Source organism: Labrus mixtus, chromosome 17 (genome assembly GCF_963584025.1).
Source record: "Labrus mixtus chromosome 17, fLabMix1.1, whole genome shotgun sequence".
NCBI lineage: Eukaryota > Metazoa > Chordata > Actinopteri > Labriformes > Labridae > Labrus > Labrus mixtus.
In genome coordinates, this window is record NC_083628.1 from 12,184,145 (window position 1) to 12,207,120 (window position 22,976).

At 38.6% G+C, this 22,976-nt stretch overlaps 4 protein-coding genes across 5 annotated transcripts; 2 read left to right on the plus strand and 2 right to left on the minus strand.

Annotated features, from left to right (window-relative positions):
- Positions 1-659: 659 nt before the first annotated feature.
- rhof (ras homolog family member F) lies at positions 660-9,513 on the plus strand. 2 transcript variants are annotated; one of them, XM_061061821.1, is made up of 6 exons: positions 660-2,120; positions 5,638-6,159; positions 6,427-6,514; positions 8,203-8,312; positions 8,645-8,779; positions 8,978-9,513. In XM_061061821.1, exons 2-6 carry the CDS (start codon positions 6,028-6,030, stop codon positions 9,134-9,136), a joined length of 624 nt encoding a protein of 207 aa, XP_060917804.1. In that variant the 5' UTR covers positions 660-2,120; positions 5,638-6,027; the 3' UTR covers positions 9,137-9,513. The 2 variants fall into 2 exon arrangements, with proteins under 2 accessions (XP_060917804.1, XP_060917805.1); XM_061061822.1 differs by lacking the exon at positions 660-2,120 and adding an exon at positions 3,223-5,103.
- A 228-nt stretch (positions 9,514-9,741) lies between these two features.
- tmem120b (transmembrane protein 120B) lies at positions 9,742-17,928 on the minus strand. The gene is made up of 12 exons (XM_061061818.1): positions 17,773-17,928; positions 15,963-16,081; positions 15,546-15,662; positions 15,396-15,455; positions 15,211-15,306; positions 15,027-15,116; positions 14,876-14,941; positions 14,679-14,740; positions 12,475-12,567; positions 12,200-12,264; positions 11,913-11,981; positions 9,742-11,665 (listed from the first exon to the last, which is right to left on the minus strand). The coding sequence occupies exons 1-12, from the start codon at positions 17,833-17,835 to the stop codon at positions 11,549-11,551; spliced, it is 1,017 nt and encodes a 338-aa protein (XP_060917801.1). The 5' UTR covers positions 17,836-17,928; the 3' UTR covers positions 9,742-11,548.
- A 253-nt stretch (positions 17,929-18,181) lies between these two features.
- morn3 (MORN repeat containing 3) lies at positions 18,182-20,013 on the plus strand. Its single transcript, XM_061061819.1, has 6 exons — positions 18,182-18,310; positions 18,766-18,922; positions 19,027-19,184; positions 19,265-19,424; positions 19,518-19,702; positions 19,859-20,013. The coding sequence occupies exons 2-6, from the start codon at positions 18,778-18,780 to the stop codon at positions 19,922-19,924; spliced, it is 714 nt and encodes a 237-aa protein (XP_060917802.1). The 5' UTR covers positions 18,182-18,310; positions 18,766-18,777; the 3' UTR covers positions 19,925-20,013.
- A 992-nt stretch (positions 20,014-21,005) lies between these two features.
- On the minus strand, positions 21,006-22,622 carry orai1b (ORAI calcium release-activated calcium modulator 1b). Its single transcript, XM_061061424.1, has 2 exons — positions 22,307-22,622; positions 21,006-22,206 (listed from the first exon to the last, which is right to left on the minus strand). The coding sequence occupies exons 1-2, from the start codon at positions 22,418-22,420 to the stop codon at positions 21,649-21,651; spliced, it is 672 nt and encodes a 223-aa protein (XP_060917407.1). The 5' UTR covers positions 22,421-22,622; the 3' UTR covers positions 21,006-21,648.
- Between the last annotated feature and the right edge of the window lie 354 nt (positions 22,623-22,976).

A 22,976-nucleotide genomic window follows, 5' to 3' on the forward strand; every position in this document is an offset into this window, starting at 1 on the left:
AACAGAAAATATTTGCCTTTCCATCAGCCATTTAATGGCACTTTTGCCACGCAGGACGTTATTATGTTTTAAAACTACTAACAAAGTGACATTCGTTCACAAGCATTATAACATTTAAATCATGGCTACTGCTTTGCCTCGATAAACCTCCATTCATTTTTTGGCGAATCTGCTGATTGTGTTTACTCCCAGTGGCAAACACAAGATAGACACGGGGGGGGGACTATCTTCTTAATTGCCACTAAAAGCAAATAAACACGACTTGTGTCCAAGGCTATTGTGTACATGCCAATGAAATGTGAAAATATTCAAGCATGTCGGGCAACATTTAAAACAGAAGGGAAAGAGCTGCCTACAGACCTCGCTGTTTACTACATTACTGTGAATTTTTCGCGAAACTTAACACGTAGGCTATAGTGAATGGTTTTTTTTTTTACCTTACAATTATATTTATTATTAAACACATGGAGTTTACATCATTTAATTATTATAGAGAACTGCATTTTGTCGAACAAACTGGATATCGTTAGACATTGCATGGTGTTTTGCAGTGCTCGGGCAATTGGCTGGTTAACAGCGGCAGTTCGGCCGGCCAATCAGAGCGCAGCAGCAGAGGAGCTGTCTGCTATTAGAAGCACGGCTCAGGAGTCCTTCAACAGAGAGCAGAGAGAGGGGGCTGAGCGCTCTCGGCAGCCATTTTCCTAAAACAGGACTCAATGGCCTATATGGGTTTCCTTTGTTCCAAAAGGGATCTTACACTTGATTTCCTCATCTCTCACGGACTATGATAAAACTATGATTCCTCCTTTTAAAGGATTGAGAAGAAGGAAGAGAATGTTCTGGATGTAATACCCTGTGACATTTTGAGCCTTTTTTCCTCTGCCTGGAATCCATCTTTGTCTTAACTAGGTCATGGCACACCCATATAATAGTATTTATATTTCTTAAGTGAAAGAAACCAAATGTTTTGAATAAACAGCATTGTGTTTTTTTGTTAATGTTAAAGTAGAGGAAACAAACACAGTCAAAGTGAAAATGTGTAATGGCTGGTTGTTGGCATTGTACTTCTTGGCCTTGTAGGATAAGAGTAGCAATGAGTAAGTTCAACTCTTTTATAATTTTTTTTTATCAGCTTTGGTAATTATCAATGTAAATGTGAGGCATGCAGTCACTGTAAGTAAAAGTATTTTCTGTCATGTTATTCATTGAGCTATCACCAATTTTAACAGAAATGTTTGAATGTAGCACCTTTATTCCTTATGTTCACTGGCATGCAGACATACAAAATTAAGATACAGTCCAGATTATATAGACTGTGTTATCATACTCCTCAAATGACAGGTAAGAAGGTCGTGGATAACCAATGGCCTCTTGCAAATGAGTTTATTGTTCTGCTCGCAATTCTGACTGTTGATTGATAACCCTTTTGCTTTGATTAATGACTTTAAACATTTCCTTTCACAACAGCAAATGCTAAACACCACGATGGCTTGTGTTGTTCTCTACCTACATCTTTGGAGACAGCCTCAAGCATGATTAGGTTTGTGCTTTTCATTTGCCATTTAGGATCCAAAAAGCGTCCAAAGTGTAAACGACAGCTTGACCTTACTTCAAGGGCAAATGTAAAAGTCTAAATAAGTAGCCTGTAGTCAGGTGGCATTCAAGCATTTTATATAACGTCTAAAAATAAATTGTGACACATAAGAGGAAACGGATGGAGGGAAAACTCATGTTGAAAATATTTACCTCAGCACTTTGGTGAAATGCAGTTAACAGGCCTAAACGAAGGGGCAGGAGGAATGTTTTCAGCTCCATCTTCGGATCCTCTATTAAATGCATTAATTAGGGGTGGGAGAGCGTCTCCTGAAAGGGAAGGAATCCATTAGCACGAAGACTGAGCTCTTTTGGAAACTTTTTAATCAGTGGCAGGCATTGCCTCTTTTTAGCAAGCGAATATTCATCTTCAAGCATCATCTGTGTGGGCAATAGCCTATGCAAACCATCTCCTCTCTCTCTCTCCCCTTGAAGACAGGATTGCAGTCAAGTAGCCTATAACTTCTATCTCGACATTTCTTACTGAGCTGCAGCATATAAAGCCTAAAGGAAATGTTTTTGGAAAGGTAATGGATTTTTAGCTATTTCACCTTTTTTTTTTTTTTACAACCTATATACGCGTTAGTAGGTTATTATACTAGAGGACTGACAACACGGACATAATTTAATTGTGGTAAAACGCCAAAACTGTATTCACTTTTGTACATTTTAGCTTTTAATTCCACATTATTTGATTAATGTTGCAAACTTACAGTCAGGTTAGTAGGCTTTTTAAATCGTGTAGCCTAGTAGAAGTCTTAAACGAAAGGAAGAAAAAAAAAAAGAAGAGGAAAAAAAAGAAATATACTGGGGGACGTTCTAGTTACATCTTGCTGCTTATCTGTGTCCAAACAGACCTTTTAGTGTGAGAAAGCTACCCATGTATTGTGGTTTCTCTGCTGTCCTCCTCTCTCAAAATGGCTTCTTTGCAGACAAAGGAGAACAGTGAGCTGTATAATGTTGCTGCGCCATAACTGGGTGAGGCTCATTCAGTCGGAAAGAGGATATTTGTTTTCACTGTGAGGACGTTTCTCGGTGATACATTCAGGAAGTCTTTCCAACGACCGTCAAATGGGGGATTTTACTTGGACGGCGTATGCTCGAAAAGAAGTATATAAGACGAAAAACAGTCGACGGTGCTTGTTTTCGTATTCAGACTGTCGGTTGCTAGGCTGACTCGCCCTGACGACGGCAGTAATCCGAGAGCTCTGGACGTTTGCCACGAGAACTCGGGCGTGTTGCTGCACCCCCCACACTGCCATATAAGGTCATGAGGAATCTACTTTAGTCCTGTTGGTTGCATCTGGCGAAAATAACATTGGGGGGTGGGGGGGTTGCTTCAGACTGCAGCGGGTGCCTGTTGGCTCGAGGCAAAGACCGTGTGGATCAACAACATTGTATGTTTTAAGTCTGCAGCTCAGTTACAAATTTACAAGATGCGTTTCTGTATTTTATTCGATAAGGAGTTCAAAATGGAGCAGTGGGAAGTCTATGTTAGCAAATAGGGTGTTTAGGACCGTCTCTGTGTTGGCTCTAGGAAGTAGGCACTCTTTCTTTTTTCCTTTTACGTAAAAACGTGTGTTTGGGTTATCTGGACACACAGTTGTGGTTGTGTGTGTGTGTGTGTGTGTGTGTGTGTGAGGGAGTGAGAGAGGCCTGTTTTTCCTGTTAGTCACTCCTAAGCTCTCTCCCGTGTGCAGGTCACGAGGCTGTACTCCTCTTTTCAAACCCTGCTTTCTAGACACCATCTCCTGTTCAACGCGGGGATACAAATTTGAAGATGTGTGTAACAAATGCGAACATATTGCGCCCCAAACCCTCCAATGAGGTTATTTATAGGCTTTTTGTTAAAAAAAAAAAAAAAAAAAAAACCTCCCTGGTGGGTTGCGCCACTCAGCTTTGCGCGCCGCTGAAAAGACTGGAAGATTCCACACAGAGGATTGGCCTTTCTCCTGCTGGACAGCTGTCTCTGCACTGCGAAAAACTATTTTTAACAAACCTTCTTTGTTAATTAATTTACAAAAAAAAGGGTTTACACGTATGGATATTTCTTACACCTACAGGACAATTTGATATCCTTTTTATAGATTACCTTAGTTTGTATGTAAGGCTTATAGTTTCACCTCAAAAAGCACTTGTTTTTATTTTTTAATATTATACAGGCTCCTGTCATGGATTGTGTAACAAATTGTAGCACTTGGGGCATAAGGAACAGTATGACTATTTGGAGACAGAATAACCAGACTGCTACATGCCATTTTATCTCTGTCTCTCTTGTACAGCCTGAAGGACTGTTCAGTGGATCAAACCAGGTTTCCTCGTCGCTTTGTTTAATGATTATATATGGGTACACTGGCTTAATCAAGGACCCTTCATGCAGATTGGTGGTACTGTACTAATGTCTTTCTTTCTCTCTAACTCTTATTTGCATGTCTAATATTTAAGGTTAATATTTCAGTGTAATTTAGTCTCTATTTATTTACCATTATATAATGTCTGTTTTTTATGAGATGTTTGAATAAATAGACTTTCCTAAATTCACTCCATGGTTTGTTGTTGTGGAATCTGAAAGAGGTAGATTTTTTTTTGATGGACTTTTTTAATGCACTTTTTGTCAAAATACTTCCAACATTATTCAAAGCCTTTCCTGACCTTGAAAATACACCTCATCGTGCAGCTGAAACCCCCTTTCTGTTATTGTAGAAAATATGTGTGTATTTAGGTAAAATACTCCAAGATAATGTGTTTTCTTAGAGGAAAAAGGCTAAGGGCTAGTGTTCGCTTAAGTTCTTAAAGGGACAGGTTTTTTACCACTCCTACTGCATATTTCCCCTCCAGTGACTACTAAAATGTAGTTTTCAAATCTCACTACGAAGCCTACAGTACATTGGCTCGAGTTCAGCTGCCTGGCACTGTGTAAATGCTCACACTAAATCTAACGAGTTATCTGAAATACAATGCTTTTGTGTGTTGTGCACAGCCCAATCCTGATATTCTCTCTCTAGACAACAAATATAACCTTTTACCTTCATTAGATTTCTGTTGAGCAATCGTTAACAGGAAACATATTACCAATTCTAAGATATCCCTATGTTACAGAGGAGGATGCAAATTATGATTCATCTATTGTAATTACAGTAGTTATTCAAGGTTAAACAAATTAAATGTGTTAGACTTTTTGTGCATGTCAAGTTTCCTTTAAAGCTATATACCACCACACCCTGACTGAATCACTGATAAGTCCTTTTTAATGACCTGAAGCAGCACGTCTGCCTCACACACCTCACCTTCCTATTTAAAAAAAAAAAAAACACTCAAGATGTTTTTACCTTAAGTATGATATAGAATGCTATTCCAAAACCAGTCCTTTTATTTTCACTCATTAAAGATATTTCTTGCTCAAGTATAATTCCCTAAATTTCACCCAGATATGTGAGAGGATTGAGTTTGTGTTTTACGCCCGATCTGTGATGTCATTGATGTGTTCAGCCAAACAGATTGCACAGAGAGGTATGACTGACATCATGCTCGTGGATTAACCTGGGGACGGAAAATGATCTCATTAAAGGGACATTACACACAGACAAACACAAAATGTGTCTTTTATTTACATACACAGATGGAGCATGTGGGAAAAGTTAAAAATTGATTCAAATGCAATATTCAGGTTTTTGGTCCAGTAAAATTAATATTTTTGATCAGTTGTTTAGAGCATGGCATCCTGTATTTGTTGCAGTGGCCTTTTAATAAAACAACATCAAACGTATACTCCATATTAATTCACATATGCTGTCAATTAACTGGATGGGCATCTGTAAATAAAATGCTAGAGTCATCTTTAATGTATTTGGTCAAAGGAAATGAAGCTCTGGCCTTTGACCTCCATACAAGTCTGTGAAAGTAAGTGTCAGAAAGCAAAAAGTTGTTATGGAGGTCAAATGTTAGACGCACATGTACCCATTCATTTCCATCAGAGCATCTCTGGGAAACACACGCCTGGCTTCAAAGACAAAAATCAAAAAATCTTACAGTGCATGTCAACAGGAGCTGAACTTCCTGGGTGGAGGCAGGGCTTAAAATGCAATGCAGGAAGTGGCAGCAGACAGACTCAACCACTCCACTCGTGCGGTTTTATTCTCCACCAAGCGTGCTTTCAGTGAGCAGACTGCTAAAAGATGAGAAGAAGGAAGACGTGTTGGGGGTACAATTGGAAACAGCATCAATGTGACAGGAACAGGAAGTGGTGAACTGAGCGAGCTACCTGGTAACAACATGAGGCTGGTCGGTTCCTCTCTTCTCACTGACTGTAAATCATCTCAGCTGTTCCACATGTAGACTCCCTTGGCTTTATCATGTATTCAACGTATATCTGAAAGGAGCATTTTCAGACCCATCCGGCCTGGCACTTGTTTGATTTTTTTGGAGTTTAAAAAAATGACACAAAACAGCGCTGTGAATAGTAATGGTACCCAAAAAAAAGGAGAGCTTAAGATTGTGATAGTGGGAGATGGAGGCTGTGGGAAAACCTCACTTCTGATGGTTTATGCTAAAGGGGATTTTCCAGAGGTAAGAACAGCTTTTATTTTATTTTTGCCTTATGACTTCAATTCATTTACATTGGTTAATTTGTGAAGATTTCCTGATCATTACTTCAAAGACATTCCTAACGTCAGAATAAATGAATACTCCTTTCTTAACCCAGATGTAGTGTAACCAATGGGAACAGCATTATTCTCATTCTGTCTTAAATGAGCAGAAATGTATGAGAAGGTATAAATGTACAATAAAGTTTTATCTTGAAATGGATATCTTTCCCTTGTCTTTCAAAAACAGAAATATGCGCCGTCAGTGTTTGAAAAATATGTCACCACTATCACCCTAGGAGGGAAAGAGATGAAGCTCAACCTGTATGACACAGCCGGTAAGACGATGAGAAACCATCCTGTTATATTTCACTTAATGTTGAGAGACAGCAGGGTTTGGTGAGTGACACATAATGAGTCCACTGAAGGGCTGCCAGATTAGGGCACAAATCCTAATCACAATTATTTTTAATAGATATTGAAATCACATTATTAAACATGATGTATTCATCATTTTTTTTTTTTTTACAACATCTGCATCACAAACATTTATGGAACTTAAAAACTCCTTACACCATCGGAACACTGAAAAACAAGCAATAAGTGAAAATAAACAATTCTTCTTTTTGTTTTAAATATTAAAATAATTATAGTAAATACAAATAAAACTGTGTTTTTCAGGTAGTGGAGATTTACTCTTGTGGCCAAAATATAACATGACAAAATGGGCACAATGTCATGGCACAATCATTTTTAAAATCTATTTCTCTTGTTTTCATGATCATGGGAAGCCAACATTTTAATTAAAAATTGAAACACAATGAATTCCCCAGCCAAAGTCCACTGAATGAAATACAGTAGAAACACTTTATATATATATACACTATATATATATACAACACATATACTGACAAAGAGGGGGACACAGATGTGACTGCCCGAGGAGGGATAATTTAATTATTTTTAAAAATATTTTACAAGATATCTAAGTGTACACATCCACTCACTATCTTTATATCACTCTGATGTGGAGACAGAGGAAGTGCATGTCATCGTTGTCATATTTTCAGGAACTGACAAACTGTTTGCATATTAGTTTCTTAATCCTATCAGGTATCAACTTTAGAGGCAAACTTTGTGCCAGAGATTGTTTTCTACTTCCAAAGTCAGCGAAAAACTGTTATTGAGTCAAACTCCTTATCTAATGCGTTATGCTAAATACATACAGTACAAGCAAGTCTATCATGACGTTAGGTTTTATTTTAGTTATTGACCACATTAGAATCAGTGTCATACTTCAATATCATTTTGAACCTTTGACATGATGCTTTGAACACTTCATGACCACTGTAATGTTTTATTTCCTTCTTTTTGGACGCCTACACTTTACAACATCAGGTATCAAGGGTGCATTTAGGTCTATGTGCTGTTAGGTCAAGTTTCTCTGCAGAAAAGCTCAGTTTTAGGATAAAAATCTAATACGAATGGAAAAATGGTCAATGTTAAACATATTTCTTGTCAGTAGATCTATTTTCTAATATTTACTGATTTTAATGTATAATGTGATATGTGCTGTATTTTAATGGAGGTAGAAGTTCAGTTATTTGATTTTTAAAAATGAAATGCTTTGAAGAGAAATTCTCAAATGTGGCACATAAGGTTACTGAAGGCAAACTTCTTTTTAATTATTAATAAATACATTGAGGTTTTGACTTGGCTGACAGGAAAACCCACGAAAGACCATTTTCAGAAAAGTCATGACAGTCCGAGCTGGCAGCTTATCTCTGGTGCAGTTGCAGCAGTGTGCCTTACATCAGCGGAAAAGGAAGCTGAAGGCAGGATGTGGTTTTAAACATGCTCACACTCTGAGACATACATCATATCTTTATGTTCACAGTGTTCTTCCCTAAGTGACCCCTTATGGTACACTTCTATTGTCCATATACACATGAACAGTTTCTTTTTTGCATTTATTCTTCTGTTCATTTTTCAGTTCAGCACATATTTTGAACCCTTATTCTTTCAGGCCAGGAGGACTACGACAGACTGCGGCCGCTTTCATACCAAGAAGCTAATCTGGTTTTAGTGTGCTTTGATGTGACCAATCCAACCAGCTTTGAGAATGTCATGATAAAGGTAATCTGTCTGCATGCCAAATTCAACAAACACATCTTATGAAACAAGAATGTCACTGCTTAACCGCAGCTGCAGTTTTGCTTTCTACAGAATTTCTAAATGATTGTTAAGAGGCTGGTATGTTGGTGTTGGCTGCATTCCTTTTAGCTGTATGATTAACTCATGAAAGTGAGCCTGCATGTGGACATTGAACCCCCTTATGCACACAGATAGGGCTTGTAAACAGTGGTAGAATGCTGAGAAACAGAGTAAGCCTGAAGCAAAACACAAATAACAAAGACAAGAAGACATGCAATATTTGTTTTGATTTCCATTTTTTTTTTTCCAACCAGTGGCACCCTGAGGTGAAGCACTTCTGCAGAGACACTCCGGTCATCCTGATTGGCTGCAAGACCGACCTCAGGAAAGACAAAGAATGTATGAGGAAGCTCAAGGCCATGGATCTGGCTCCCATCACTTACACCCAGGTAAAGATATGAGAATGTGCACAAATGTCGTGATGTGCAAAATTGTGCATCATGCATGAGGAGGCGCCCTAACCAGGACCTAAAACTATGTACAACAGTTTGAATAGGACAACAGATCTTTTCCCAGTACACATTTTTCTTGATTTGTTTACTTCCCATAATTCTTGGTGTCACTGCTGGTTTGTTTGGGATGTGTAGGGTGAGGAGACCAGGCAGCAGATGAACGCAGAGCTCTACCTCGAGTGTTCGGCGAAGCATCAGGAGAATGTCGACGACATTTTCAGGGAAGCCACTAAAAGAACTCTGGCCTTCAATCGAAAACAAAAAAAAAACAAAAAGAGGTGTCTCATTTTGTGATGCCAAAAAAAAAAAAAAGGACTGAGGACTGGGAGGAGAAATAGACTGTTACAAGGAAATAGTGAATGATGTTACAGGAAAGCCAAATCTCTGGAGAAGCTGCAACAGTTTGGACTATCACTTGATTATGATGCAACATGAAATGCCTAGTATTTTTTTACAAGAATCTTTTGAAGTGTCTTCGTATGGAAGTTTTGTTCTGTTCACCTATTTTGTGTATTTTAAATTAACCTGGCATTTTCCTGTACGATTGAAGAAGAGCTTAAGAGCTTTTTGTAATGTTATTTTGAATGTCCTACCTGGTTAAAGACGCTGCTGTTACATAACAAACTCCCTGAAAAAAAGTTGGCGTATATAATGGTACTGTAGCTTTAAAATTCTTTAAAAAAAAAACAACAACACATAGGCCATCAATGAACAACACAGCAGGGTTACTTCATTTCCAGTTTAACACTGAACAACAATGAGTCCTGGAGCAGTCTATCTGTAACAACAGTGCCCACTAGTGTTGGGAAAAAATAAATGTCACATTACACATTTGAGCAACATTTTCACAAGAGAAAATTAAAAAGGTACAAAACTTTCTTTCATTATCGAAAAAGAGATTATTTTTCATTTTGTGTTTAATTATCTATTCTTTCACAATAACGTACACAGATGAAGAAATTGTCGACTGTCTCAGGGTGCTGATCAGACTCAAGGAACCCGTTTACAGTTTGTTGGATTGAACCATGGAAACATGTTAAACATCGAGCTACATCATTAAAAGGAGAGAAACAAACTGTTAAGTGCATTCAGCTCTGGTATCAAATGTAATATTCTGGTGACTCGACGTGATCCAATATTCCCCCTAAATTAAAGTGAAAACTGATTCTCTTCTGCATGATTGCTTTGTGGGGCCCGACATCCTTTTGATTTGTCAAAAGACAGAATTTTTTTGCCACGACAGGTTGAAGGGATAAAGTAGACGACAAAAATACATTAGTTTGAAGTCAGCTGAACCTTTGCTTCAAAAACAAACAAGGACCAATGTGTAACATGGACCAGACCAGACCCCCCCCCTCCCCCCACAGTGAACAAGAGTAACAGTTTTTAAGATTTGGCCATTAGTTAGTAACTTTTATTAAATCATTACTAGCAGCATTTGATCATCTCTACAACACCATAGGACTAGAAAGGAAGAAATACATTTTGATTTCTCAGCACAGTAATGAAAAACCCAAAACTATGTGAATCAAAGCTGAACGTCTCATGTCCCTTTTTGTAAAAAAGTCTTTGACGAGCAACTCTTAACCATGAAACATTTTGTAAACCTACATTTGTTTTTTGTTTTTTTTAAATGAATTAGCTAGCATTATGTTTGTGACAACACAAGAGTGTAATAGTTGGGGGTGAGCTCACAAGAAGAACTCCTTTATAGTCAATCACTTTCCGTTGAGCCAGTATGAGCTTTCATGTGTCATGTGTTCATGTGACTGAGCTAGCTAACCCAGTTTAGGCATTAGGTCATACTATAAAAAAAAAGAAAAAGTTATGGCTTTTGTAACCGCTGCCTGAAGGGATAAACTGTGTTGTAGTCGGACTCTTTTGAAGAACTAGTAAACAACAAAAACAGAGCTACAGATATACAAAAAATACACCAAAGGGTTTTTTTCTTCTTCTTCAGAAAAGTGTCATTTTGGGCAGTAAAATATCACATGTATGTTTTTGTGAAGTTGTGGACCTACACTTGATGTAAGTCCAGTTAAAATACTGGTTAGCAGTGAAATAGCACAAGAGGAATTTGAGGACTACACATAAAAAGTGGTACACGTGCGGTTGCCAAGTTGAACAGCTTTGTTCAAGCCAGAGACGGTTTGACCATCACTACTTCACAGAAGTATGAAGAATGTACACGACAGACTTTAGGTCTTCAAAGGCAAACCAATGTTCTGCTCTGACACTTGCTGTTGCTACCTGCTCTCTTTAGTTTGCATAATGATCTGAACGGAAGGCTCTCTGACATATTCATGCACGGACACAAACACCCAAAAGAAACACATTCTTTCCTCAATGTACAGGAGAAAAGCGACAAACTGTTCATCTAGCACAGAGACGCCACTTTGTGTGTTGTGACCCGGCTGCGCAGCAACATTGACGGCAGATCATTAGAAGCAAAAAAAAAAAAAAAAAAAAAAAAAGCCTTTTGGCCAGAAACTTTGGCTGGACGCCGCTGCCATCATCGAAGCCTGAGTGGAAGAGCGGCTTCACAAATTTCCCCCACGGGGGATCAATAAAGTTCATCTTTATCTTCAAGCATCATCTTCTCCCGGCCTGCTCACACCTTGGTCAAGTCTGTTAAGCGGTCGTGTGCGTTGGTGAAAATTACTGGCCGTTTTTTAAGAATCTGAGGTGTGTCTCTGAGCTTTGTTCTCAGTCGTCTTTTTGCACTTTACCCTGGTTTTTCTGAATCTTTTGGTGGACGACTTTTAACGTGGTGAGGAAATTCCCCAGGAATAGGACAAGAAATGTCAGCGCCAGCATAAATATCTGAAGAAAAATGAGAAAAAAAAATATTTGAACCAGAAAATTCACAACATAAAAAGTGTAGATGCATTCGTATTTCTACATTTAAATAGGTGGGATGACATTGTTTTCAAGGACTAAACCAAGCAGTAGTCTGTTTAATAAAAAAAAAGTGAATAAGCCACATGGGCTGCAGAGTCTACAAAAGCTTGTCATACTATTTATTTCCTGCAAACAATTAAGTTTATGGATCTGCCAATTTCATCTTTACCTGCCACTCCTTACAGTCCTCATGTCCTGCCAAGCGAAACAGGGTCACCGAGTTGTACAGCTGCCAAAACTGTGAAGGAAGAGGACTTATTATCTTTGATCCACGTCTTTCTCCTCAGCTCATACAGTCAGCCCAAAAGGCAAACATTTATTCAATTACATGCTTTTATACTTTCACATTAAAGAGAATGTGCTGTGGTGAGTCTATGCAACATCCTCATGATTTGAAGATATTTGGAATAAAGTGATACAGATGTGGTTTGGAGATTAAACTCAAGTTTGACTTACATGACCAAAGAAGAGAAATGGCAAAAGAAAGGTGAGGCCTCTCCACATCCAGGACTGAAACCCCTCTGCAGAGACACAAAACGCAAACAGTAACCTTTGGACAACTTTACACAGAACACTTGATAAATGATTCTGTCCACCCTTGACCCGTGCAACAGCAGCACTACTGTTATTCGCAACCTTTCCCCTCCATTTCTCCCCAGACATGGCGTTGCAGATGGCACAAGAGTTCAAACGATTGAAATGACTACGACCAAAAATAGCTTACAACTCACCCACTGTGAGGTCCAGCTGATTTCGCTCTCCCAGAGCTCGGAGCCTGTATAGGCAGCCGCTCTGGTAGTAATACTGCAGGAACTGAACAAAGCCTGGACCACAAAATAGAATGATTACAGCACAGAACACATCAATTAGTCTCAGCTACACGTTGAGGAGTTGAGCTTAGAACAAACTACTGACTACAGAAAACACAAGGCAACGTTTTGCCTGTAGTGAAGAGTTTTTAAATTGGGTCAAAAATAACACATCAATAGAGCTGTTCTGTTTAAGTTGAATGTTTTAAGCTATTTGAACAAGTGGTCATCTGTTTGTTTAACCATGTGACCTATCACCCATAAACCTCAAACCTGAGAGCCCCATCATCATCATCAGTGGTACCACAGTATGAACAAGTACAAGTATGTGGGAGCAGTGTTCCAGTCACAACTGAAGTTTAGTGGAAACACAGAAGCTATTGTAGAACGTGGACAACAGAGAGCTATTCATGTCGCTTTTATCCAAAGTCTTTTAGCCATCTCTTTTATCAGCTGCTTATTGGGTCGGCGGGGGAAGACAAAAACAGTCTTAATGACATTGTTTCCAGCTAAAAGATCGGAAACTCGCTCTGGAAGAAATGTTGGGTCCGGAAAGCAAAAGCGTTATAAGTCAGTCGGACAAAATCCTGTCTTCTGAACTCTCTTTAAATGGCGCCAAGATAGGGATGTAACGATTCACTCAACTCACGATACGATTCACGATACTGGGTTGACGATACGATTTCTCTCAAGATTTATTTGACAAAATGACACTGTAGACAAATTAAGACCAAAAAAAGATTCCTAAAGGGGCTGCAAACCGGCTTGTCAGTGTGGTTTGGCCTTTTAATGTTTTTTTTTTTTTCCTCGCAACAAGGGGAGGTGATTGGAGCTTCTCATTGTGGTGTGGATTAAATGCTGCATCATGTTGGTTGTGCTATTTGTGTAGTTCCCTGTTCTCACAGCCGATCTGTTGTCACTGACCTATCTGAAAGCTGAATTAAGTGGTTTGAATCTTGAAAACTAACATGTGATGTTCTTATTTATGACTTGGAAGTAGCAGTGTGTGAAATGAGGTCTCTTCCCTTTTCTGGTGAGCATACAATCTCACACAAACATGCATCTATTTCAATGCAGTTCATGTTAGCAGGCTAGCAGCGACGCATCTACAGTCTAATGTCCTCGATCAACAGGAGCGTCGTACAATCCATCTTAATGTTTCACCTGAGCTGCTGCCTCGTTCATGTGTTTGATCACTGAGATGTTTCTGTTCAAATCTGTGTCAGCTTTTCCAAACAAATACACACATTTATAAACATGTACTCATTCAAATTCTCTTTTATCTTTAGATACGTGAAGTGTTTGTTTCCCGTTAGTCATCAGCCTGGCAGCATGTTGCAGTATGTCTACAATAGTCAATAGTGGTTTGTGCGCGCGCCCCATGTATGGAGGCTACAGTCCTCCAAGCAGGAAGCCCAGGTTCAAATCCGACCTGTGGCTCCTTTCCTGCACGTCATTCCACTCTCTCTCTCTCTCTCTGATTTCTGACTCTATCCACTGTCCTATCTCTACAATAAAAGCACAAAAAAAAATCTGGAAAAAAAAATCAATAGTGGATCAAACTTTATTGTCTGTTGTCTCAAATCCTGTAGTGGTGAGTATTATTTTTGTTTTTGTTTCGTACTTAATCTTGTTTTTAATTATTGTGTGTTTTTTTGTTTTGTTTGTCTCTACAGTCAAACCTGAAAAAAGCTAAATCAAACATTCTATTAAAAAAAAAGAAGTGCATCAACACTTGACCAAAGTCAATTAAAAAAAAAACGTGAAATGATAAAAGTTAATAAAAACAAGGCACCAGAAGTTCCCTGTAACATCACAGCAAAGGCTAAAGTTACCACTGCTTTAATGATAATCCACTTGTTGCTGTCTGTGCTAAAGAATAGATATTCTTAGCTGAGGAGAAATAGTCCTATCAAACAGAAAAGAGATGTTTGTGTGTTCATATGAAAGTCCCGTTTCATGTCATTTTAATGAATCTACATCCATTAAAATGACATAGTCATAAACACAGTAACACAAATGTTTCTGGTTATGATCAACTAATAATAATAATACAAACACACATAAATAAATTAAATATGCGCTCATATCTAGTTCTACATCTAGAGAACAGATTCACGTCTTACTTTGATATATGGAGAAAGCGAGAAACTGGCTTCTGAACATCTGATACATGGGCCCCTCCGGCCTGTGAGAAGACAAAAAAATAAACATTAAACAAAAAGTCAGCAGGGAAAATGCAGCTTTTATTGCTTTACTAGTTATTAACCTGCATGTGTTTTTACCCAAGTTCAAAATAAGACAATCCAAATCAAAAACTCACCAGGTGAGCATCACCCCTGACAGAAAGGTCGATACATAATGGTGAGACACCCACCAACCTTTGATCCTGTGAAGCAGAAAAAGGTTACAAGTCTTATACAGAGTCATTCGACGAGCACATTTTCAGACACAAATCTGCTTATCGCACACACCTGGAGCCGTTACTCATGAGGATGCTTTCCCTTATGGTCAGCGTACAGTAGTACCACACGAGCAAAAAGTTGAAAATTTCATCAGTGACTCTAAACAGACAGAGAGAGAGTAAAATAGTAGAGCAACCCTTTCAATAGGTCTCAGGCAAGAAGCAGAATTGTTCAGGAGCATAAGGGATCTCACCGATAGTTGAGAAAGAAGAGGCAGGTTATTGCTCCAAACATCAGGATTATTGTCATATAAAGCTTAAACTTCTCGTACTCGTCTTTGTATGCAAATCTATGGAAGAAAAATAAAAGATGAATCCAAAGTCTTCAACTGTTTTTCTTGTAAAGCTGCTCTGAAGGTTTTTTTTTTTTTTAACTTACTTTGTCTGGTTGCTGAGAAGAGTTACGTTCACGTTACCCAGGACCAAATTCAGGTAAAGTCTGAAAACACAAACACACGAAACATGTGAGAAATTAAAAATCTCATTGTCTGTAATGTAACCTTACTTTATCGACGGAAACAGTACATACCCGTTTCTCTTTGGTAAATAGGCTTCCATATCAAAGAAGACATTTTCTTTTTCTTTGATTTGTGTTTTGATGTCCGTTATAAGCTCCAAGTCTTTTTCATCACATGTTTTTGCACACCTTTGAAGGAAAGATCACACGATTGAGGGGAAAGTTAGCAGAAAGAAAGTTGATGTAGATATAGCAGATAATAAGAAATCATTTTAAAGGGTATAAATTAACTCAGGGAAAATCCATATAAAATATAAAAACACATTTTTTGGACAGCATAGAAAAATAAAAATGAATAATATTGTTTTATTTTGAAAAGTCATACTCAACTTTCACGCACACTTGTCCCCGTATTTTCTTTTCGACGCAGAAAAAAAAATGTCCCAAAACAAACTATCTGTAAAAGATTCCAAATCAAAGAACACGTACTTCTTCAAGCTGTTCCGTAGGTCCTTGAGGCCTTTTCTCTGTTTGCTGATCGAACTGCTGCAGGTGGCCTGAAGATTGGTGAGCTCCTCAAGTTTTTGTCGGTAGACTTTGTGGGTTTCCTAGTGACCAAACATAAAAAAAAAACACACACACAGAATGAGTATAGAAATGTTGGAAGGGTAGAAATGGCTGCTGGCGCTCAATAACAAATGTGTCTTTTTGGTAAATTAAGAGAAATCAAGACATTAATATTTTAAGTGAAATGACAAAGCACTGCTGATGGATGATTACAACTAATATGGAGAAAAAAAAAACGTCAGGTTTGTCATATTCCCCTGAAAATGTTTCTCTGAAAGATTGACTGTGTATTCTAATCTCAGCAAAGCTTAATTTAATTTCAAGGGACGGCACTAAAAAAGTGAACAGGGTGTCTTTTCATAAGAGATGCAGAGGCTTCAACCTGTGAAATCTTGCCTGACCTTTTCTATCTGGACACAAACAGCCCTTCAAACTGAATTACATGCTGAAATTTGTATTCCAGTATTTATCCACCCATCTCCAGCATGTGAACCAAACCACAGCGTTCAGCCACACTGTCGTCACTTTATCCCCCACAGGCTCATGAGACTGGTCTGTGTTTGTGTGTGTGTGGAGGAGAGGATGCACAGTCAGCAGAGATAATCCTTTGGTCTACGGTAAAGGGCTCATTCTCAGACCGCCATAGGTACAATTAGACCACGACAAACCTTTTATGTTATACAATAGATAGCCGAAAGTGGTCCACATAAGAGTTGTTTCGCAATGTAAAGTAAAGTTGGAGATATTTTAATTTGGACTTTTTTGTTTGTTTGTTTTTTTAATCAGCCGTCCGACTACATATGAAAAGTAATATTGATGCAAAACTGGATATTGAAAAATGTTTAATGGGAGTCTATACTTAACTATCGGACACACGTGTAGTGTCTTTGCAACCCCGGCTTTAAGATAAGCAGCATCCTAAGATCTCAAAGGCATCCTGACCTTCCAGAGGGGACACTAAAATGTACAGCTGCTCACATTGTACTCCACTAAACACCAAATCACAGTTTCTTTTTGCACAAAAAGAGGTGTTATTCTGAAGGGTTTCTATCAGTCAACCCCACTGAGCCCCCAGTGTTAAGGCTTGAAATGCCCAACTGGCTTAAAGAGACTGTTTCTTGGCAGGTGACACGTTTGAAACCTCACATGACAAAAGCTGACAGTCATCTTTATCATCCTTCCCCACGGAGCAGCTCCACATTGTGTATGTTGATTGCATCACTGCTACACATCTCAGTAGCTGGAGGTGAGGAGTGGTTCGGCCACAACACCACGTCATGAAACATTATGAACCGGAAAGTGAGCGGTATTCTTAAATAACATCTTCTACTTCCAATTATTGTTTCAACTGGGTAACTTTGTTAGCAATTATTATATAATACGTCTGGCTCTGTGCAGCTCTGTGTGTGGCAAGCTAAGTTACTATAGCTGCTCATTAGCCGTACAGACAGACAAGCAACCTGCTGCTAACGTTAGCTCCTGTAACACAAGGATGTTGCAGTAAGCTTGATAAACCTCCAGTGTGACACAGTCCACCCCTCAGAAATTGCTTTCAAACAGAGCAGATATTGGCCCAATGCTGCGTTTATGACTGGGCTGAGAATGAATGACGAACAAGAAAGAGGCAAACTATCGTAGCCGCCAAAGAGTATCGGCTGTCAGTCCCATCCTAAGCATGCTACAGGCAACAATCTACCATAGATGATGTACTCATGTAAGTGTGTTCTTTCACCTGTAATTGTTGATATTCCACATCAATTTCCTCCCAATCAGACTGAAACTTCGGTTTGGACATTGTGGCACAGTCGCTGATGTAGAAAAAGAGGACGGCTTCTCACGGATCCACCCTGAAAGTCTCTCCTCACACTGGCTGTCCACTCAGAGCTGTTTTACCCGGGGCACACGGAGCATGCGCACATCGTTTTAACAGTCCGGACAGAAACAGTGGTTTAAAGAAAACACACAAAATAAGAAAAATTAAAATATATATTCCAAAAAAAAAAAGCCGTAGTCATTAAATGGACCTTCCAGACACATTTCACTGTAATTTAAAATTTATTTTAAAATGTATTTTCCACTGCGCCCGCAACAGTGCACAACTCTGTTGCTAAGATACAATAAATACTTGGCTCCCTCGGTTGCAGAAACCAGTTAGTAAAGTTTACTGTCTGCTCTCTAGCATGTTTAATTAGTTTATTCGTTAGCTACATGGCCTGCATCCACAAACGGGTTGAGTTTAAGTAAGTCAGCTGCTTGGACACGTCGCTAAGGTAAAAATACTTTGCTTTAAATGAGTGAATGAGTGTTTGGTAGCCATGTTTATTTGTGTAGCAGTCTGAATAACTAGCTGCTACTGTACATAACTAATGTCAACAAATCAAATGTAGTCATATTCTAAAAGTGGTTCACAACTTTGCATCCTATCTTCTGAAGTAGTTTTTTTTGTGAGATTTCGTTATTTGTACTACATCAATAATATCCATAGATAAGGGCAAAATAAAAACATTCTGGTAAAAAATAAATAAATGTTTGCGTTAGTTTTTTGTTCAAATATTTTGTTTCATAAAACTTCCCCATCCCTTGTGCTTTATTAGATAACATAAAAAAATGAAATTGTGGTAAAAGAAGACTAATAGATTTATTTGTTCTCATTTTTTTTTATAGTATTGTTAATGTGGGAAAAGCTTTGTGAGTCTAATATGTTATTTATGTCCTTTTCATCAAGCTCCCGCCAGCCATGCCAGATTTTAAAACAGCACAAATAAAGCAGCCACTCTCAGAATTGTTGGATGTCAAGTCACAGAAATGTGGACTGCGGCGTACAGTGTTCTCGGTCAATGGAAATGAATTTACTGGAGAGTGGAAAGACAACAAGAAGCATGGTGAGATACTGTTAAGTGTGAGCTTCTATGACCATTTCTGTGAATTCCCTTAGCATTATTATGCTATGCTTTAGCTGAAATGTTTGCTTAAATCATTACTCAAGGAAAGGGAACTCAGGTGTGGAAGAAGTCTGGTGCCATTTATGATGGAGAGTGGAAGTTTGGAAAACGTGACGGACATGGTACCTACAGTGTGCTTCTCCCAGAAAGGAAGGAGTATTCAAGGAAGTACTGTGGTGAATGGAAGAATGGAAAGAAGCATGTATGTACTGATTTCTATTCTTCTACACAGTATAACAAATGTATACAATGCATTACTTACATCACTCTATATCTCTTTAGGGGTATGGGATGTACTTCTACAATAACTCATCAGTTTATGAGGGGGAGTGGAGCGAGGACTGTCGGAGTGGCTGGGGAAGGATGTACTATGAGAGTGGAGATATCTATGAGGGAGAGTGGCTGAAGGATAAGAATCACGGGAAAGGCATCATTCGATTTGGTAAGAGGACTTTGCCTGAATGCATTTTGTGTGTTTAGTCGGGCAGAGTTTGGAGATAATTGGAGAAATATGACTTTACAACTTGTTTTCAAGCTAAAGGAAATTGGCATGAAGGCACGTGGCAAGACGGCCTGAGAAATGGACATGGAAAGTTCTATTACTCCGATAAAGGCCAGCTTTATGAAGGCTTCTGGGTGGATGGAGTAGCAAAATGTGGGACCCTGTCTGATTTTGGAAGGGATGAAGCACCAACACCAACAAAGTATCTAATTCCCCAGGTACATCATTTTGACTAAAGACACTTCTACAAATCAGTCTACAAGCAGTCTGTCGTATCTTATGTAACACTATCAAATAATCTTGAATAAAAATGCTAATTTCCTATCCATATGTGTTGGTTTGAACATAAACATTTCCAATTCTGTTTTTCCAAGGTTCAACTGGTGGATACGCAGTTGGTTTTAAGGGAAGCCCAGTCAGCCTACCTTAAGCAGTGCTGATGAAGAACAAGAAGAAGCTCAAAAGCAAGTTTCCACTCGGCCACACACTCACTGAACGGGAATAAAACAAATGACATGATTTTATTCAGTATGGTTAATAATAATATGGTTAATACTTAATATTTACAAATAACAGTTCTTGTTCATAGTATAAAACAAAAACATATGGAAATACTTCAAAAGAACTGAAAACAGAGGTAATATAAAGTCACGTGTTTATCCAGTTTACTGCCAACACAGAGAGTAACACAGTTCATGTAATGAAGACGAAATGTGCTAATTCTTATTACTGCACGAACAGCTAATTTCTTCCTGAAACATCATCAACTTAATGGTATGTCTTATTACACTGTATTGAAGCTGGATAATTATATTAAAATAGTACCAAGCTTGTCATGATCAATTAAATAGTAGCATTAGCATAGCTATAGTTAACCAATCATATAATAGTATTTCATGTGTTTTCTGTTTGGTGCAGTTGTAAATAACCAGAGGGTGAAAGTCCATGTGTTTATATAACAGTTTACTTCCGACCTACCCATTCATTCCTAATTCTATTTTCATTATTCAACTAGAGCTCTAAACCTGTTTTTTTTCATGGTTATGATGGAATATTTGCACTACAACATCCCCTCACCATTACTTTTCATCACACCTGGGCTTCTCCAAACATATCTGGACTTTAACACCTCCAGAACAGACTGCTAACTCAAATTAATACATTTCTTTAAGTTGTTGAGAATTAATTTCCAGCTCGATTATGTTTGAATAAACAACCGTCTGATTGAAGTGGACTATGAATGATGAACGCAACATGCTAATTCAGGAGTGTGAAGCAGGTGGGGTGCTTGGGCTTTACAAAATAAAGCAGATGGAGCACTAGTGTCTATGAATAAAAAAAATCTCAAATTTGATTATGCAGCACATGTAATGAATCAGGATTACATACGTGTTTAGTGGATTTTTCAGAATTAAGATGAAAATATGTATTGCGTTCCCATGAACTTCAAATGTAGCATTTGCTTAATGTTTCTAAATGTCTCTTGCTTAAACTGTGCAAATAAAGAATAAGTCACACAGATAACATTACACAGTATATTGTTTTTAATAAAGTACATTCAGATATTTTTTTAAAACACTAAACATTTGGATGTTGTTTCATACTAAAGTGTTTTATTTCTAACAAGTCAGCCTGGGCTACAGATGTCGGCATATAGTCTTTAAAAGTAATACTTTTTTTTTCGGCAGTCAGTCTATGGCAAAACAGAGAACATTACAATAAAACAGGTACACAGTGAATAAGAGGGAGTAAAATACTTGTGTTTTGTAAACCACAACCAGATCATATATATTAACATATGCAGTGTTCACTGAAAAACAGGTAAATTAGTCCAGCAGGCAACAGACAAACTTCAAAACTATTGTTCAGATACATATATTGTGGGCCATAATGTTAGTGATAAATCAAGCAGCTAGCACAGTTAAGACTTTACAATTTCAAGTTCCATGCATTATGGCAGATTTGTGAATTCACAGTTGATCAAACCTGTTCTAAAAAATACAACTCTCAACAGAAAAGTACATTTCACAACAAATAGATGAGAATTTTTCATTTCTGTAAAGAAAAAAGAAAAAAAAAAAGAAATCAGAAGCCAACAATTTGGCTTCTAGCTCAGAAAAATTCTAAGGAGTCAGACTTCCACCATATGTCCCTCATACTATTTCTATGGAAAATGTGAGTTTGGAGACTGCAGGATGGAAGATTCTCCTCTGTTATCCAGCTCGTTTTGTAGCCTGGTCAGATTAGATAGCTCCTCCAGCTCCTGAAACTGTCTGTCAGTCTTGTGGCTGACCAATGAGCGGTAAAAATGCACAGCAAAAACGATGAAGACTAAACCAAAAGGGACCATTATGGAGGTTGAGGTGATAGCAGCAGCCACACCGGATGAAACTGTGCTATTACTGGACTTGTTTGGCTTCACAGGCAAAAATTTGACCCAGCAGAGCAGAACAACCTCAGCCAGGAAGAGCAAAGTGCCTATTACTGTGGAAAAAGCCCACGCCAGTTCAATGTGCCGGTGCATTCGCTCATGAGGGGACTCCTTCACAGAGTTGAGGTTGTGGACATTGCTGACAGCCTCGATATTGGGCAAAATGCAGGTGCTGACCATCAGAGCGAACAGGTGCACGGCAACAAGCACAGTGGTGCAGGCACTGAAGGCAATGAGCAGGGCAGGTGGGTATGGATAGCTGTTGTCCAGCTGCACTTCCACCATTGCCACCTGGAGAGAAGAAATCGGAAGAGAACAGGAGACAACTTTATACACGCCCGCACTGTCTAATGACGTGAGCAACACAAGAGTTAAATTGTGACGATGTTACCATAGCAAATCCAGAAAGAAGGGCTGATGTCCGACTAGAAGCCTTCAGTTTAGCTCGACTCAGGTACAGCTTTCTCCAAGACAGAGCTTGTAGTGAATGCTCGTTCAGACTCATGTTGCTCCTGTTATCAAAGGACTGCACGAGCAGCGCTGACGTAGTTACCTTGTTACTGAAGCGGAACACGACAAAAACAAAAGTTCAACATGCTAACAGTGTACACTCCAAAAAAAACATATTAAAAAATCTCCTACTGACGGAACCGTGGACGCAATTTTTCCACCAACACTCCCCGGCTTGTTGTGCTGCTTGCCTACACCTTGCATTACCCATAAGCCTGCGCGCTCACTCACAGAGGAACATCCGTTCTGTGGTTTCTTGCGTTTCCTCAGTAAACGGATTACTAACCTGCGCTAAGTTAATGATGTTATAACAAACACATTAAACGCGTCGGAGCTTCTTTAAAAAGGGTTTAGTCAACAACAACGATTGACCACACATGCACTAGTCCACGTGACTCAAGCCACATCCAAAGCACTAAAGCTGGAGTTATTACAATAAGAATGAATGAATGAGCTTTTTTTTAAAGGGACGCTATTAGGACATTTTTACGCATGTTTTTTTTTTTTTTTTTTTTTAATACGGAAGACGTAAATAGACAATGATTATGATT

What these genes read in the sequence shown, in the direction of transcription:
- rhof (XM_061061821.1), top strand. Translation starts at nt 6,028, where the DNA reads ATGACACAAAACAGCGCTGTGAATAGTAATGGTACCCAAAAAAAAGGA. An exon ending in CAACCTGTATGACACAGCCG is followed by an intron (nt 6,515 to 8,202) that starts GTAAGACGATGA and finishes TTATTCTTTCAG; the next exon opens with GCCAGGAGGACTACGACAGA. An exon ending in CTCCCATCACTTACACCCAG is followed by an intron (nt 8,780 to 8,977) that starts GTAAAGATATGA and finishes TGGGATGTGTAG; the next exon opens with GGTGAGGAGACCAGGCAGCA.
- tmem120b (XM_061061818.1), bottom strand. Translation starts at nt 17,835, where the DNA reads ATGTCCAAACCGAAGTTTCAGTCTGATTGGGAGGAAATTGATGTGGAA. An exon ending in CTACGGAACAGCTTGAAGAA is followed by an intron (nt 15,663 to 15,962) that starts GTACGTGTTCTT and finishes TTTCCTTCAAAG; the next exon opens with GTGTGCAAAAACATGTGATG. An exon ending in CATTTCTCTTCTTTGGTCAT is followed by an intron (nt 11,982 to 12,199) that starts GTAAGTCAAACT and finishes CTTCCTTCACAG; the next exon opens with TTTTGGCAGCTGTACAACTC.
- morn3 (XM_061061819.1), top strand. Translation starts at nt 18,778, where the DNA reads ATGCCAGATTTTAAAACAGCACAAATAAAGCAGCCACTCTCAGAATTG. An exon ending in GAAAGGCATCATTCGATTTG is followed by an intron (nt 19,425 to 19,517) that starts GTAAGAGGACTT and finishes CTTGTTTTCAAG; the next exon opens with CTAAAGGAAATTGGCATGAA. An exon ending in CAAAGTATCTAATTCCCCAG is followed by an intron (nt 19,703 to 19,858) that starts GTACATCATTTT and finishes TGTTTTTCCAAG; the next exon opens with GTTCAACTGGTGGATACGCA.
- orai1b (XM_061061424.1), bottom strand. Translation starts at nt 22,420, where the DNA reads ATGAGTCTGAACGAGCATTCACTACAAGCTCTGTCTTGGAGAAAGCTG. An exon ending in TTCTTTCTGGATTTGCTATG is followed by an intron (nt 22,207 to 22,306) that starts GTAACATCGTCA and finishes TCTTCTCTCCAG; the next exon opens with GTGGCAATGGTGGAAGTGCA.